The following is a 16,334-nucleotide window of genomic DNA, read 5'->3' as shown; positions in this document are numbered from 1 at the left end:
GCACCAGAGAGCATTCACATAATGGCCAGATTATTGATCCACTGTGCATAATGCAATTTTTTTTAAAGCAATGGATACAATCAAAACACTTCAAATTCTCCAATCCATGGAGAAGTCTCCGATTATTAGGGCCGATATGTCTTTAGAAGTTCTGCCACTAACCAGAATGAATGAGCTGAGGGCATGCTCAGCACACAGGAGGCCCAAGTTTGATATCTAGCACTGCATGGTTCCCCAAGCACTGCTAGAGTGACCCCCAAAGCACGGGGCTGGCAGTAGCCCCTGACCATCATTGGGTATGTCCCCTAAACCAAAAGAAACCCTTACAAGTTTTAAGAACTTAAGTCTTCCCTTCTAACTTAAAAATACTGTGTAAATAAAAGACATGACTCAAAGAAGATAAACGTCATCTGATACTTTAGGGCATTTAATTGTAAGATTACCTTGTGTCAGAGTGACTGCTTTATATTTCTATATAGGTTCATTTATTCACATATTACTGATAGCTGAGTAAACAGTTCTAAAACCTTCTGCCAATACAGACTATTAAAATCTATTACAGAAAAATACAATTTCTAAATAATTCTGTATTATGAAACTTTTTGGGGGGTAGAGGGGGCTTTTTGGGTCACACCCGTTGATACTCAGAGGTTACTCTTGGCTCTCTACTCTGGCCCTCACTCCTGGCGGTGCTCGGAAGACCATGTGGAATGCTGGGGATTGAACCCAGGTTGGCCACATGCAAGGCAAGTGTCCTAACCACTGCCCTACTATCGCTTCTGCCCCTATGAACCATTTTTTTTTAAAGGGCTGTAACTTGTCTTTATACGAAGACTGCTCTAGCAATATGAGAAAACTCAGGATGACATGTGAGCTGCCGCCAGCCTCGGCTGCAGAACACAGCTGGCTCTGGCCTGGCAGGATGGGGCTAAGGCAGCACTGAAGACCAGGCCCGGGGAAGGGGAGCAGGACAGGGACTGCAGTCAGTGGCTCAGGGGCACAGATCAGCTGACCGGTGGCCCAGACCCCTCCACACTGGCTCCTGAGCTGGGTGCGCTTTCGGCTTCTGTGAGGCGGTGCCCATCCCAGGGTCCTCAGAGAGGCGTCAAGGGAAAGGCCAAAAGGGGTCTCCGTCCTATTTCAGGTGAGCTGGGGGTACCAGTGGAGGATGTCCGTTACTGTGGACTTAAAACTGCCTGCCTTCCAGAGCTTCCTGCCGCCTGCAAGTCACGTCAAGTGGGCTTAGCACCGCAGCCCCGCCATCGGGTGGGAGTCTGGCCTGGGCCTTGTTCCCAGCCCCGCTGAGTGGGCGAGAAGGTGGAGGGGGTGTCCTTCTTAGGCAGCCAGGGAGACTGTGGAGGGACGCGGGAAGAGCAAGCCCTGAGAGCAAACGGGACAAACACACTGAGGTAGAGAAATACTGCTTTACTCCCACAGACTCAAGGGTCGACGTTCCCCCCTGTGGTAGGTGTATCGGCCCCTGAAATTGGAAAATGCCCCCAAGAAAAGACTTTTTCATTTCCCCCCTACTTAAAAAAAAAATAGCTCAAAGTAACAACGTTGGCAATATTTGGAGATTGGAGATTCCTGCCTTCCTCCCCGCCTCCCTCCTCTAACCTAGAGGTTACAAAAAAAGTTGAACAGAGATCGGAACAAGAGTAAAAAAAAAAGAAGATGATGAGAAAAGTCCTCATCACACATGGCTTAGAATTCACCCCCCTCCCTGCCCTCTCAAAAACACCAAAGACATTTTCAAAAGCAAAGAGCACTGGATCTTGAAGGTGTTTTAGCAGACTTGCTCGTAAGTCAGCAAACACCACGATGGCTCGCTCAGTCTTCTAACACTGGAGATTTTTTTTCTTGGTTGTTTTTTTATTTAAGGAAAGGCAGAAGAAGTGGCCGGTGCCACAGGTGCAGCAATCCGGGCGGGAGCTCCTTCGCTTCCCTGATGCGATGTGCTTCCTTCGCCAGAAAAGACAATCAGAGGAAGCTGCAGTCCGGGTCACCACACCGACTTCACTCTGGGCTTCCTGGCAGCCCTCGCGTGCTCCTGACTCACTCTCTGACCCCTGCACTGCTCCTTTGGGTCTCCAAGTCCAAATGTCTACAGTTCAAGCCCTATACAAAGTTCCGGGTTCCAGGTTCACGTGTCCAAGAGAAAATCTGGTGCCTGGAGGTCTTGGAGCTTGCTTTAGCTGGTGCTAGCTGCCTGTCCCCTGTCCCCCAGCCCCCCAGCCCTGGCTTCTCCAGCTCCAGCACCTCTGCAGCCACAGTCCAGCAAACCACCAACCACCTCCACTTGCCACAGACCCATGGCACTTGGGTGGCTCCGGCCGCTCCCTCGAGAGACTCAAGGTCCAGGGGCCGGCTGAATGTCCAGCAGCCACAAACGTCCTCATTAGGAGAGAGCGAGCTGGCAGTCAAGAACGCAAAGTTTGGTCTCTAACTGCATTTCTTGTCAGCTTGGCTGGGAAGATCTGGACAGCTGGAAGCAAGCTTCTCTATCATTTTCTGTTTCTTTCTTTGTATCAATTTTCCACCTGTGAAGCCCAACACCCCACCACCAAGTGCAGCTGCAATTCCTGCCACTTTGAAGCCTGCGAGGAGGCCAATGGGACCCCCCACCACCCCGCCGATGAGTGCACCTGCCACAGGCAGAGCCGCCAGCTTGTATTTTGCAGCCTGTAAAAAAAAAAAAAAGAAAAGAAAAAAGAAAAAAATTCAATTTAGAAATTGAGTTGAGAATATCTGCCTGTGGTGATGTGCATTTTCCTCTCATTACTCCTGGCAATGCCTCTTTAACTCTTGGTACAGAATTAACCTCAGAGGTCGTAGCTGGGGGGTTGCAGAGGAGGCGGGTGGGAGGCGAGAGGGAAGAAAAGTATTCCACAGGTACTACAAATCCTCCTCATCTCCAAACTTAGAGGAAAGAGCTACAAAGGGCGGATTGTTACAAATTGATTTTGCTTGTAAAACAATCAATCCACTATCTAGCTGGCTGATTTCAACCGCCCCAGCTCCAGCTGCCACAGACAGCCTGGGCTCTTAAGGCTGCACAGAGGCTACTCTGTGCTACATACCTGGGGTTAAAAGCAAGATGCTATGGAAAACAGACCATCCCACCCCAGCCATGCTGTCTTGTTCTTAACCTTTGCCCCCTCTGGATTCTCGCCAAGCCTTTCTTTCTACTTTCTCCCAACCTCAGCCAGCAGTTTCTAGAAACACACAAAGCCTTACTTACAGTGGAGCACTGGTTTCTGGAAAAAAAAAAAAGAAAAGTCCCTTCTGGTCAAAATGAATCTTAAGAGTAGACTGTTACAACGCTCATTGATTTCCTACACTACCTATGTGTCATTTCTTCCTTAGTTCCCTAATTGCTGGTTCCCCCCAACATTAAAGGGAGCAGATCAATTGAGTTAATATGAGAGATTCCTAGGAACCGGAGTACCATTGATTTGTCGGCAGGAGCAGAATCTTACCTTCCCCAAGTTTTTGGTTCCCTCTTCAACATTCACAGCGGCGCTGCTGACATGGTCTTCGATGCTGTCAATCTTCTCCTGCTGCGACTAGATGCAAAGGAATTATGAGGGAGCGGTCGTGCTGAGGAGCAGCGGGCAGCCAATACACATGATTTTAATTCCTGTAATCGGGGCCCGTGTGCCACGGCCTTGCAGCCCTAACAGTGGTTCATTAATAGCATCTGATAAACCACATCGAAACTACAAATTCACTTGTTTGAAAAAGAGAGGGCAACTTAATGATTAGGTAATAAACGGGTAGCACCTTCATCGCAAAAAAAAAAAAAAAAAAAAGCATCTCAGACCCAGATTCATTCAAACACGCAAAAAAACACAGTATTCTCCAAATGAATCTACTTTACAGGAGGGGGGGGGGAATTCAAGCAAGCATTGTTAAGTTGGGGTTGGTGGGGGAGAAAATAAAAAGCTTGATCCAATAAATATAAAACCAGCCACAAAGCCACAAAAGCAGCGTTCCTAAGTTCTCTCTGAATATCCAGGTTTAAAACAGGCAACTATGGGGCCAGGAGGATAGCTCAATAGGAGGAGTACATTCTTCTCACGACAAAGCCCCCAAGTTTGAGCCCTGGAACTGCATGATCCCTGGAGCCTTGCTGGGAGAGACCCTCTATGCACTAAGCTAGGAGCAGACCTTGGGATCACCGGGTATGCCCGTAACTCTCCCACGCCAAAAAAAAAAAAAAAAACAGAGAGGAAATGAAACAGGCAAACTTGCCTTAGGAGTAAAATGTGCTTGATCTAATAAATATAAATTACAATGCTTTAGGAATAAAGACGCAAATCATTCCCTAATCATTAAGTTGCCCTGTCTTTTCCAAACAAGTAAATTTGTATGGTTTAATCAGCCACGAAGGCTTTCCACTTGTGATCTGCAGGCGTGTCCTGTATTTTACACCTGCACATTTTAATATGCTTTAAAATCATGACACATTAAAAAATTTCAGATCAAATATATTCATAAGGCACTCATTATAAAAGGGTAACACCTGTATGGACACAATAGAAATCGTGACTAATGGGATAACTGGGCTTTGTCGTTTTAAATGTTTTCTTTAGACAGATGCTACTTACAATGCTAAGCTACACCCATTGTAAGGGCATAGCATGGTTAGGTGTGATCCCATGTAGCCACCATCACATAGACTGACAGATTATATTTTATTTCCTTTATGCACCACAGGAAAGAAGAGTATCTATCTTTGATACCAGCTAAACATCAACTTCTACAATGACTGTGAATTAATCAGTTCTGATTCTAGCGTATTTGATTACCCTTAAATCACTGACCCGTTGGGGTCAGAGTGATATTACAGCAGGGAAGGCGCTTGCCTTAAACAGAGCCAATTGGGGTTCAATCCTCAGCATCCTAAATGGTACCTCAAACCTACCAGGAGTGAGCCCTGAACATATAGCCAGGAGCAGCCTTGAGCATTGCTGGGTGTAGCTCCAAAACCAAACCAAACAAACAAAATTAAAAAATCTGGCCTCTTGATACCAAACAGGATATAGTGAACAGTCTTCTCATTCCAGTCCTCTCTTCTCTTGGGAGCAGGAAGCCCAGACTTTACAGCTGATGCTAGAGAGTACTTCCACCCAGCATCCAAGGACCCCTTCCCTTCCCATGATTCAAGCGTGTACCGTTGGACTGTCAGACCCATAGCTGCCCTTCATTGCTACATTCTCCATCACTACTTGGAGTTCTCTACCACAACTCATGAAAAAGATTTTCAGGTTTCCATCAAACACCTCTGACAGAGGCAAACATTGCAGTTCTCTCACTAGCATGTGCCCCCCAGAACCACGTGGATGATTTCCCAGAACACTGACTTCAATATCCAACCCGAAGTTTCAAACTCAGTAGGCCCGGAGATGTGCATTTTGAAAGAGTTCCCAAGTGATGCTTCTGCTGCCAGTCTATGATTCCCAACACTTTCAAACCACTAGTACAGGGCCAGGATGCAGCAGAGAACCCGCCTGCATGTGTGGCCCTGGGTTCCACATGGCTCACACAAACAAAGCCATGAGGACCCACTGTACACACCAAGGGAGTACAGCACCGAGGGAGCCTCTGACCAGGTGCCCTGTGTCCAGATCCCAGCACGCACACCAGGAACCTCTGGACAAAGATGTCAAGGCTCTTGGCTTGTCAGTGTCCCCACCTGTCAGAGAAGGACCAGGAAACTTCTACCTTATGGAGCTGAAGTGAGGATGAAATTGGAAGGGTGTACAAAGGAGGAGAAAAATAAGCAGAAAGAGTCATCCTGATCTCCCCAGGAAAGCTTAACTCCTAATATAATAATATATTAGGGTCTGGGATGTGATTCAGTGGAAAAGCACATACCCTGCATACATGAGACCTGGGTGTAATGCCCAGCACTACAAAAAATAAAATATAGTGATACAGTGAAACATTTCCCTATGACGCTTGAAAATTTTAGGGCAGTGAAGCACTGGTATGCTCCGAGGGTCCAATCAATTTTTCTTAAAGTTTTTATTGACTCACTGTGAGACAGACCATCACAAAGCTGTTCATGACTGGATTTCAGTCATACGGTATTCCAACACCCATCCCTCCACCAGTGTACATTTCCCACCACTAGTGTCCTCAGGTTTCCTCCCATTACCCCCCCACTCCTTGCCTGCCTCTATGGCACGTGCTTTTCCTCTCTCTTCTCTCTCTCTCTGGCAGGTACTTTCCTCTCCTCTCCTTTCCTCGCTCCCCTTCTCTTTCTCTGGCACATGTCTTTCCTCTCTCTTCTCTCTCTCTGACAGGTCTCTCTCTCCTCTCTTTCCCTTGCAGGTCTCTCTCTCTCCTCTCTCTTCTCTCTCTGGCAGGTCTCTCTGTCTCTCTGTCTCTGTCTCTCTCTCTCTCTCATATCCCGGGCAACAAAACTACTTTCAGAGTAGCTTTCAGATAGAAGCCTGACTGCCAGCACGAATAATATCAGACTTGTCTGAATATCTGACACCTGATCACTGTTTCTATCTGGGCCATACCCAGCATGTTCCGCTCTTGCCTGAAAGTCTATGCGCGTAGATAAATCACCAGTGTAAAACTCTATCATCAACCTCCTTCACTTGATCAGTTGAAGAGTAGAGGGAAAATAGCCAACAAGTCACCTTTCTCTCAGTCCCAAAATAATGACATCAAGATGATGGAGGCTGCCAGGATCACGGTCACTTCTGTGTCCCAGACATGAACTCGAGGCTTCAGGGAAATAGTTTTTAATGTTCTTTCTTCTAAACGTTGGACACTTAAGTCTCCTGAGTTACCTTGTTTTTTTTTTTTGGGGGGGGGCGGTTATTGTGGGCTGGATGTAGACCACACCCAAATGTGACCAGGAATCATTCCTGGTGGTGCATGGGGGCCCATGCAGTACTGGGGATTGAACTGGGGTTGACCACATGCAAAGAAAGCACCTCAACCCCTGTATTATCTCTCCAGTCCCTCTGATTTCTCTCTCTCTCTCTCCCTCTCTCTCTTTCTCTCTCTCTCGCTCTCTCTCTCTCGCTCTCTCTCTCTAAATAGAAGTGAAATTTTTTTTTTACTTTTGTTTTTTGGCCACACCTGGACAGTGCTCAGAAATCACTCCTGTAGTACTGGGAACTATATGTGGTGCTGAGGATCCAACCGGGATTGGTTGCATGAAAGGCAGGCAGCTAAGTGGAGGGAAGGTGCTAGAACACTGTAAACCTGAAACTTAGTAATGAATAACTTTGTAACTCTATAATTCACAATGATCCAATAAAATTAATAAAAAATGAACAAGGAGGCAAATTGAGAATCAAATAAGGAGGGGACAAAGCAGGAATGCATCTGGGGCCAAGAGAATGGAAGAGGGTGGAAAATCCTAAGGACAGGATCTCATTTATAGCACACATCCATTCTACAAAGCTCCAGCTGTCCAAGAACATGGTGAAGGTCACATATTCAAAAATGCAGGAACTGGAGCTAACTCTTTGTAACTCACTTTTTATGCATCAAGTTAAACTAGTATAAAAAAGGGGTGGAGGTGGGAGTGATAATATAGCGGGTAGGGCATTTGCCTTGCCTATGGCTGACCTGAATGCAATTCCTAGCATCCCATATGGTCCCCTGAGCACTGCCAGGAGTGCAGAGCCAGAAGTAACCTCTGAGTACCACGGAATGTGACCCAAGAAACAAAACAAACAAAAGGAGGGCCAGAGAGACAATCCATTAAGGCGCTTGCCTTACACACAGCTGTCTGGGGTTTGGCATAGGTACATATGCTCCCTCAGGAGCACCAGGGGTGACCCCTAAGTACTGAGCCAGAAGTAAGCCCTGTACACAGTCGGGTATGAACTCCAAACAAAACAAAACAAAACAAAACAAGGCAAAGGGAATGAATGAGGCAGAAGACAGAGGTGAAACAGGACTAGGAGCAAGGGGGGCTCACTGCTGAGTGACTACCCCGGAGTTCTTTTAAATTCCCCAGGATGCAAAATCAGGTAGATCCTACAATTCTAGGGAGAGAAATGGGCACTGACACATGAAGAGCTGAAGAAAAACAGAGCCAGGGACTTGCTCTTTCCTCCTGCTGAAAACAGTTACTGTCCTGCTAATCTATCCACATCTATACGGGACGCAGTCGACTTTCAGTGGCTTTGTAGGTTCTTTTCGTTTTCACGGTGGTAAAAAATATACATGACACAAAACTGACAAATCTCAACATTTCTCAGTGGCGCAAGTTAGTGGCACTGAACACATCACGTTGGGCCGCTATCCTGGGAGGGGAAGGAGGGGTGCTATTGGTTTTCTCTTCCACTACATTCTCTCTGCTTGGAGTCTGTCAGCACAGGGCTGTGCGCACAGAAAAAAAGCCTTGTAAAAGCTGGTTACACTGGCACACTGGCTAGACGCGATCACGTCCATGTGATGGCAACGAGAGGATGTGGTCGCTCTGGTTATGCTTCGGAGTCAGTCGGCGCCTAAAAGGAGCTTCTGTGAGGCTCTGGCCATGTGGTCATGGGAACTTGGTCACCCCTGGGTTCTCCTTTGAGCTTTTGCCCGAAAGCATCCCGTCTCATGTCTCTGCACAGATTCGCTATAAAGAGCACATTTGTGTAAGGGCAAATGCTGCAGCCAAGGTCTTCCCGCATGGATCCTGCTTAGAGAAGGGGCGAGGCCCACTTACAGAACCCACTCAGCATGCCACTGCTAAATGGCCACAGACCTTAACTCCCCTTTCACGTGCTTACGTCACTGGAAGGAAAAGTATGAATGAGAGGAGATGTGTCCATGGTGGTTATTCCAAAGTATTCCATTGATATATAATTTACATGGAGTAAGTGTGCATATGAAAAGTCTTGACAAATCTATGTGTGGAACCATACGTGCACAGATTTTATAAATTCTATTACATCATACATAGATCAGGACTAAAATAATGGAAGAAACTTTGATTATGAAAACAACAAATATTGTGGGGTTCTGCTGGTTCATCCTTTCTGTATGCAATTAGGAATAGATATACAAACCTAATGCAGCTACTTAAAACATTTTGCTTCCTCTGACTTAGAGGCACCAAAAAGGAAAATGTTTTAGGCAATTTAATGTGCTTAACTTTAGGCATGGAGGTTCCCCCCCCACCGACCCCCACCCCCAGCTTCTGGGCCACATGGAGTGTAACGCATATCAAAATGTGCATATGAGAAGCCTTGACAAATCTTTGTGTGGAACCCCGGGGGCTACTCCTGAGTTGTACTTGGGGGTCACTCCTGGCTGTGCTGGGGGACCATAAGGTACCAGGATCAAACCTGGGACTCCGGCATGTGAAACATTCCCTCCACCCCCATGACTTTTCTCCCCAACCCCCAGGCACTTCATTTAAAAAAAAAAAAAGACAAATAAGAAAATAAGCAGAGTATACGGAGCTAGTACTACAAAGCCTGTAAATTATATTCCAGATGGAATCAAGAATTTTTAACAGCAGAAATGAGATGGGGTAGGGTAAAATAAATATATAAATAAATAAATAATTTTTTAAATAAATCACCAGACTTGTCTAGCAGATGGCTACAGAGGACAAAGGTGCTTGGAGGAAGTTACTACAGGCCGGCTACATTCAGTTCCCAGAAGGAAGAACTTCTAATAGTGAGAGCCTCCCGGTGGCTGAAGAAACATATCCCGGCACTGCATTCTAAAATGGGCAAAAGGCCATCTTTGTGAAAAGCAGGGACAAGTATAGAAGAATTTGATACTGTTCTAAAGTTCTTTCCGACTCCAATTCTGGCACTGTTGTGGCATGGAAACTTCTTAAAATTTAAAGCTACATGCTAGAGAAACCATAACTCAAAGATATACAACCCCCCAGACACACGTGGATCAAGAACAAAGAACTTGCGCAGGAGGGAGCTAGCACCGGTATTAAGGCATTTGGGTAGACCCCTGTTTGATCCCTGGCACTGTGTGGTCTCCCCAGCACTTCTGGAAACCTCCAAAACACAGAGTTAAAGTGTAGTCTCCGAGCACTGCCAGGTGTGGCCCCCAAAAACGAGCAAACAAATTTTTAAAAAGTGAACAAAAAAATAAGAACAAAACTTAGATATATAAGCAGAAACAGGTTCATACCTGTGTGTACACACACACACACACACACACACACACACACACACATACACACACATATATACGTGCATTCACACACACACACGCACACACACATTTCCCACATTTGGGAAAGTAAAGGTTTAATTTAGAAAAATGACAGAAAATTTTATTCTTTCACACCAAATCCTTTTTTTGTCCGCTAATATATTAATGAGTGTCACAGCTCCCCAACTGAGCAAAATATGTTCCCTATCTTTATCTCTGATTCTCCCATCCTCCTCTGCTTTCTAAGGAATTACCTCTCAGCCATCCTTTGTCTTTACACCTGTATTGCCATCGCCCTTGGCTCAATTCTTCAGTTAACTCCTAATGCGGCCCGGCCTATTATTTCCCCTTTCCTGAGACCCCCACCTCACGAGATCTTTCAGATGCACAAACTGAATCCTATTACTGGAACCTGCACAAAAGTCTGAGTCGGTTTCTTAATGGCTACAGAGTAAACTCAAAAGAAAAAAAAAACACCTGGCATTCAGTGCCCTGTCCTCAGCCTGGCCCTCCCCCTCCTTCCTTCGTTCACCCCTGGTACCTTATGCTTTTTGGTTACGTTGAAGTAGTGGTTGCTCCTGGGAGGCCATAACCTTCTCTTTGCCATCTTACTGTTCTGCTGTCCCCAAACAGACCCCCTCACTCCTTGGCCCCTTTGGAGCAACCTCCAGAGTCAGGAGTAGCTTCCCCAGCACTTACAGGTTTGCCCCCCCCCCGCCCCCCATCCCCCAACAAAACAAAACAATAACACAAGCCTAGTGATAGATAAAAGTCTTCACCCTGTTACCCCAACACATCTGATCTCTTAGGAGCTACATACTTACAGTCACTAGGAGAGAGAAGTCAGTGACCAGTTGGCTAAGTTCAATTAAGTCCTTTAAAAAAGAAAAAGAGACAAAATGGCAAGTTATTTATTTTCACACCTCCTGGTCACTGAAAAGGGGTAAAAAAAAAAGAGCTTTGAACTTGCCGCTTCTAAGTTTTCCCAGGATTCTGCAGCGTTTTGATCTCGAGGAATTTCAGGCAACGCATATATCTGAGTCAGACTCTGAGAGTTGGCATCAGGTTCGGTCTCGGGAAAGTTTCCTGGATGGACACAGACCCACAGTTAGCTGCACTGTTAGAATGGCAATAGCAAGACTGAACTCCATCAGGGGCTGGATGGATAGTACAGTGGGTAGGACATTTAACTTGTGCATGCCAACCCGGGTTTTATCCCCAGAATCCCTCAGGAGTACCCAGGGGAGAGGCTAGGGGACCACGCTCGAGCCACATGCAAGGCAATGCCTCACCTTCTCGACTCTCTCTCTGGCCAGAAACTGATTTTTTTTTCTTTTTGACAGCTGGTGATGCTCAGGGGTTACTCCTGGCTCTGTGCTCAGGAATTACTCCTGGTGCTCTGGGGGCCATATGGGATGCTGGGAATCAAACCCGGGTCGGCCACATGCAAGGCAAATTCCCTACCCTTTGTGCTATTGTTCCAGCCCCAGAAAGTGAAGGGTATTTAATTAATGAAACATAGTCATTATTAGTGCTGACAACTTTTTTTAATTTCTTGCTATATGTACTTTTTTGTAATTTAGTAGTGCTTTTCATTAGACTCACTTTTTAATTTTGTTATGTTTCGTTTTTTGGCCATACTTGGCTGTGCTCAAGGATTACTCCGGGCTCTGCTCAGGGATCACTCCTAGCAGGCTTGAGGGACCAGATAAAGTGCCAGGGGTTGAACCTGGATCAGCCACATGCAAGGGAAGAGCCCTACCCACTATACTATCTCAAAACCCTGTTTTTCTGACTCATATTTTGACTGCGTAAAAGAAAAAAAAAGCCAGGTGAGGCTTACTTTGTTCTGTACCCATTACGTGTCAAGTGCCTGTGTGTGAATATATGTACATGTGTGTGTATATGTATATATGTACGGTCACTAGTGCTACCATTGTTACTGTAGCTATAATTAATGGAGTTGAGTATATAGTGTGGCACAGAGACAGGCAAGTTCAATATTCTCTGATTAAAAACAACAACAACAATGCAGTGGGTAAGGATAAAAAGCTACATGAGTATGGCAGAGAAGTATTTAATGAAGACCACAGGGGCAAGGACGGTGGGCGAGGCAGAGGGCTCAGGTCGAGAAAATGATATGCACAGAGGGCTGGAATCTGATCAAAGCTCAGTACAGCCAAAGCAAAGACTTACAACAAGAGAAAACTAAAGGGCAAGGCTATGGGGCTAGAGAGACAGCACAGCGGGTAGGGTGTTTGCCTTGCACGCGGCTGACCCGGGTTCGATTCCCAGCATCCCATATGGTCCCCTGAGCACCGCCAGGAGAAACTCCTGAGTGCAGAGACAGTAGTAACCCCTGTGCATCGCCAGGTGTGACCCAAAAAGCAAAAAATAAATAAATAATGGGCGAGGCTAGACATCGGAGATGACACAATTCATAGCACCGTACTGGGTTTAAGAGCTTGGTCTGTCTCATAAGATTAATATAGAACTCTTCAAAGGAGTTGGAGACGATTGGGAAGCTGAGGGCAGCCGTAATTAGGGCAACGAAAGCTGCAGTGTGAGGAGAAGATGGAGGGAGGAGTTGAAAGTTGAAAAGCCAACTGGTAAACCCTTCCAGTCTGTCTAGTACTGAATGATGATGGTCTGCTCCAGGATGGAGACAATGGGAAGGAAAAGAGGTTATCTGCAGGTCAGTACTCCTTTCAGCCTCCTTTACTTTAAGCTCAAACACCTTCCAGTAAACATTCCTAAACAGCCACTGAGTACTGCGTGATGCGGCACCCGAGATGAAGGAGAGAAATATAGGGCAAAGCAGCTGCTCTCCAGGAACTTACACTCTAGAAGCAAGACAATCCTAAAACCATTAACAGAGCACCCTGGCAAAGGGCAGGACAGAGCCTTGGAATATGACAGGGGTGTCCGAGCTAGAGTGGTGTGGTGTACATTTATGGATGGTTCCACAGAGAAGGTGCCCTTCCCGGGCAAAGACAGAAAGGTAAACTCTAGACTGAGGGATCAAGAAAAAAAGGCCCTGAAAGAAGAAGTAATGTAGCTTATGGTAAGGTCAGCAGTGTGGTCTGGCCAAAGCTGGAAGTAAAAGACATAGTCATAAGTGTGAGGAGATTGTGCAAGCCACTTACTCTGAACTTTATCTGGCAGACAATGGTGAGCACTGACGGCTTATAAACAGGGAAACAACATAATGACACAGGACTCGTGATTTACTCTTAAAATAAGTCACCATAACCTTAAGGTTATCTTACCTTTCCACTTTTTCCATCTTTTCCCACTAGCAAACAAGTACTTGATTAAAAAAAAACAAAAAAATAAAAACCTGCATTTTTTTTTTGATTTTGGGTCACACCCAGAGATACTCAGGGGTTACTCCTTTTGGTGGGGGGCACACCCAGCTGTGCTCGAATTACTCCTGGTGGTTCTTGGGGGACCATATGGGATACCGGGGATCAAACCCGGGTTGGCCACATGCAAGGCAAACGCCCTACCAGCTGTGCTATCACTCTGGCCGTACATTACTATTTTACCTTCAAAACCTACCACTGTTACTAAATAAGCTTGTCTGGATTGTTTAGGAAGTGTATAGCTGACAACAATATCTTTTGTAGATGTATCAGAATTGATAGTATTGATTAAAAGTCCGATCTCAATTTATCTAAATATGCTTCCCTCTCTTAATATGAAGAGTAAAAACATCAGATCTATGGCTTTATGTCTATTTTGAGCCATCCTAAGTGTTTCTTGGGGGCTACTCCTGGATCAGTGCTCAGGGGTCTATGTAGTCCAGCAGTGCTGGGGACCAAACCTGGGGCTTCTGCATGAAAAGCATGTGCCCCAGTCTCATTCCAGAGGAAGTTTTACATTACAAACTTATGGCAAGTATCTAATTTTGGGGGGGGGTGGGGACATACCCAGCTGTGCTCAAAGCTACTTCTGGCTCTTTACTCAGGAACCACTCTCTGTGGGCTCAGGGGATCATATGGGGTGCCAGGGCTCACACCTGGATGGGCTGTGTGCAAGGCAAGTGCCTTACCTGTTATACTATGTCTGGCCCTGTATCCAGTATTTTTAAATTTTAATCTTGTTTTTTACAAATGCTTAAAAGAATCATTTATCCAGTGTTCTAAGACACTTCCATTTTCACTTCACTCGAAATAAATAATTCAAATTACTCGAACACTTTCGTTCCATGGACTATTCCTATTGTAGATGAACCACAACTTTAATAAGAGTGAACGATAATTTTGTTAAGTGTTACCATAAACAGACCAGATATAAAGAGGAATTTTATAAACACTATGCCTATTCTAAAGATTTTTTTTTGTTTTTGGTAGTGGGACCACACTCGACAGTGCTCAGTGGCTACTCCTGGCTTTGTACTCATCACTCCTGTACTCAGTAGATGATGTGTATGTCAGGAGAGAAACAGGGTCAGATTCATGTAAGGCAAGCACCTTAACCCCTGTACTATCTCGCTAGTCCCTAAAGATATATTTTAGTCCACATTTTTTGTACTATTAAAGAGAATTTGAATGGAGCATGCCAGAACTATTACAAAATGAGCCAAAATTAGCATACATAGGTTCTTCATCTGAAAAATGAAGGGATGGGAAATACTTGACATTTTAAGCAAACATGAAAGATTTCCCTTAGTGAAAAATAAGAAATGTTTAAGTCATTCATTGCTCATTTGAAACCAAACTGCGTATGCATCTTAGTTCAAATAGTCTTAGAACAAAGGAATCTATTATATTCCATGGAAAATCCTGCTGTAAACTTACAACTCTGAACATCCCTGATCAATTCAAAGCATGACTAACAATTAAGAAAAGAAACCCTTTAATTTCATAGTCTTTTACAGCTTTTATTTTAAAAAAATCATTACCTCGGTTATCATCCATTGACTCATTATTCATAAATTGCTTCAGACATGATAAGGCTAAACACTGAAACAAATTGCAGATGTAGAGAAGGCTGAAGAACTCTATCATTTACACAGAATAAAAACTGAAACTGTTTTCTAAGACATAATAATCTCAGCTCTATCTACATGCAAATAATTGCAGCGTGTGAAGAATATACATCACTCACCACTGCTTTTCCAAGTCTAGTTTTCAGACCCTTTATTCTTTGCTATAGACTCAAAACAAGATATGTTCTGCTAAAGCGAGATATTAGTTTAAAAGCATGAATGTAAGAATTTTTCCCTCTATACATCCACATGGGTTGGAGCAATAACATAGTGGGTAGGGCATTTGCCTTGCACGCTACTGACCTGGCCTACCCAGGTTCGATTCCTCCGCCTCTCTCGAAGAGTATCTTGCCCACACGACAAAACCTGGCAAGCTACCTGTGACATATTCGATATGCCAAACACAGTAACAAGTGTCACAATGGAGACATTATTGGGCCCACTCGAGCAAATCGATGAACAATGGGAGGACAGAGACAGTGACATCCAAATATTCATTTCTTTGCTCTCTCCCCAAATTTCAAAAACGGCAAGGGTTCTACAAAAAATTATAACACACTATGTAAGAAATTTCTGCTACATTAGGAAAAGTTTCATTATAAACTAATTCTAAAGAATTTATTGATTTTTTTCATATTAACATAGTGAAATTAATCTCCTAACCATCTACATAAATTTGTCCCAAATAAAATGATTTTAAGCCATGGCTTAATTTATCTGCAATAGGGGACTTCAAAAAATGAAAACTAGCTAGCAGAAAACACATCTTTAAGTAATAGACAAAACCATCAACATGTCTCACAAAATGTTCAGCACATGTTTATCCCTATGATATAATTGACTGTTTCATCAAATTCAATATGCTGACCTGAAGTTCCAGCATTTTAAAGAGGGCTTCTTTTCCCTAGTGACTATTTGTTTAAAGTGTAGTAAGAAAGATTCTGTTCCCTGTTGCACCAGAGAAGTATGTGTGCTGGATAGAGTGTAAGGAACACAAAGCTGAAGACGCAGCACTGGTTCACTCTGTAGGGCTTCATAGACCTTCCTAAACACATATCAAATCTGCAGGCTCATCACTTCTCTTGGTGGGAAATAATACGCTAAAAATGAAAGCAGACTCATAAGTGAGACAGAGGGAGTTTCTCAGATCAAACAAGATTGGCAGAGGAGATGTGCTTGAGGAACT

At 44.6% G+C, this 16,334-nt stretch overlaps 1 protein-coding gene across 1 annotated transcript in view; it reads right to left on the bottom strand.

Annotated features, from left to right (window-relative positions):
• Window positions 1-384: 384 nt before the first annotated feature.
• The window catches only part of STX17 (syntaxin 17), a 52,333-nt gene continuing 36,383 nt past the window's right edge, over window positions 385-16,334 (bottom strand). The window contains exons 5-8 of the mRNA XM_056117187.1: window positions 11,126-11,241; window positions 10,980-11,030; window positions 3,480-3,566; window positions 385-2,682 (exon numbers count right to left, since the gene is read on the bottom strand). Of these exons, the coding sequence (XP_055973162.1) occupies window positions 2,443-2,682; window positions 3,480-3,566; window positions 10,980-11,030; window positions 11,126-11,241 (494 nt within the window). The 3' untranslated portion in view covers window positions 385-2,442. The remainder of the gene's footprint in view (window positions 2,683-3,479; window positions 3,567-10,979; window positions 11,031-11,125; window positions 11,242-16,334) is intronic.

Source organism: Sorex fumeus, unplaced genomic scaffold (assembly GCF_029834395.1).
Source record: "Sorex fumeus unplaced genomic scaffold, SorFum_2.1 ptg000034l, whole genome shotgun sequence".
Lineage (NCBI taxonomy): Eukaryota > Metazoa > Chordata > Mammalia > Eulipotyphla > Soricidae > Sorex > Sorex fumeus.
Note: the sequence above shows the minus strand (reverse complement) of the source record. Positions and strands in the feature narration are given on the sequence as shown.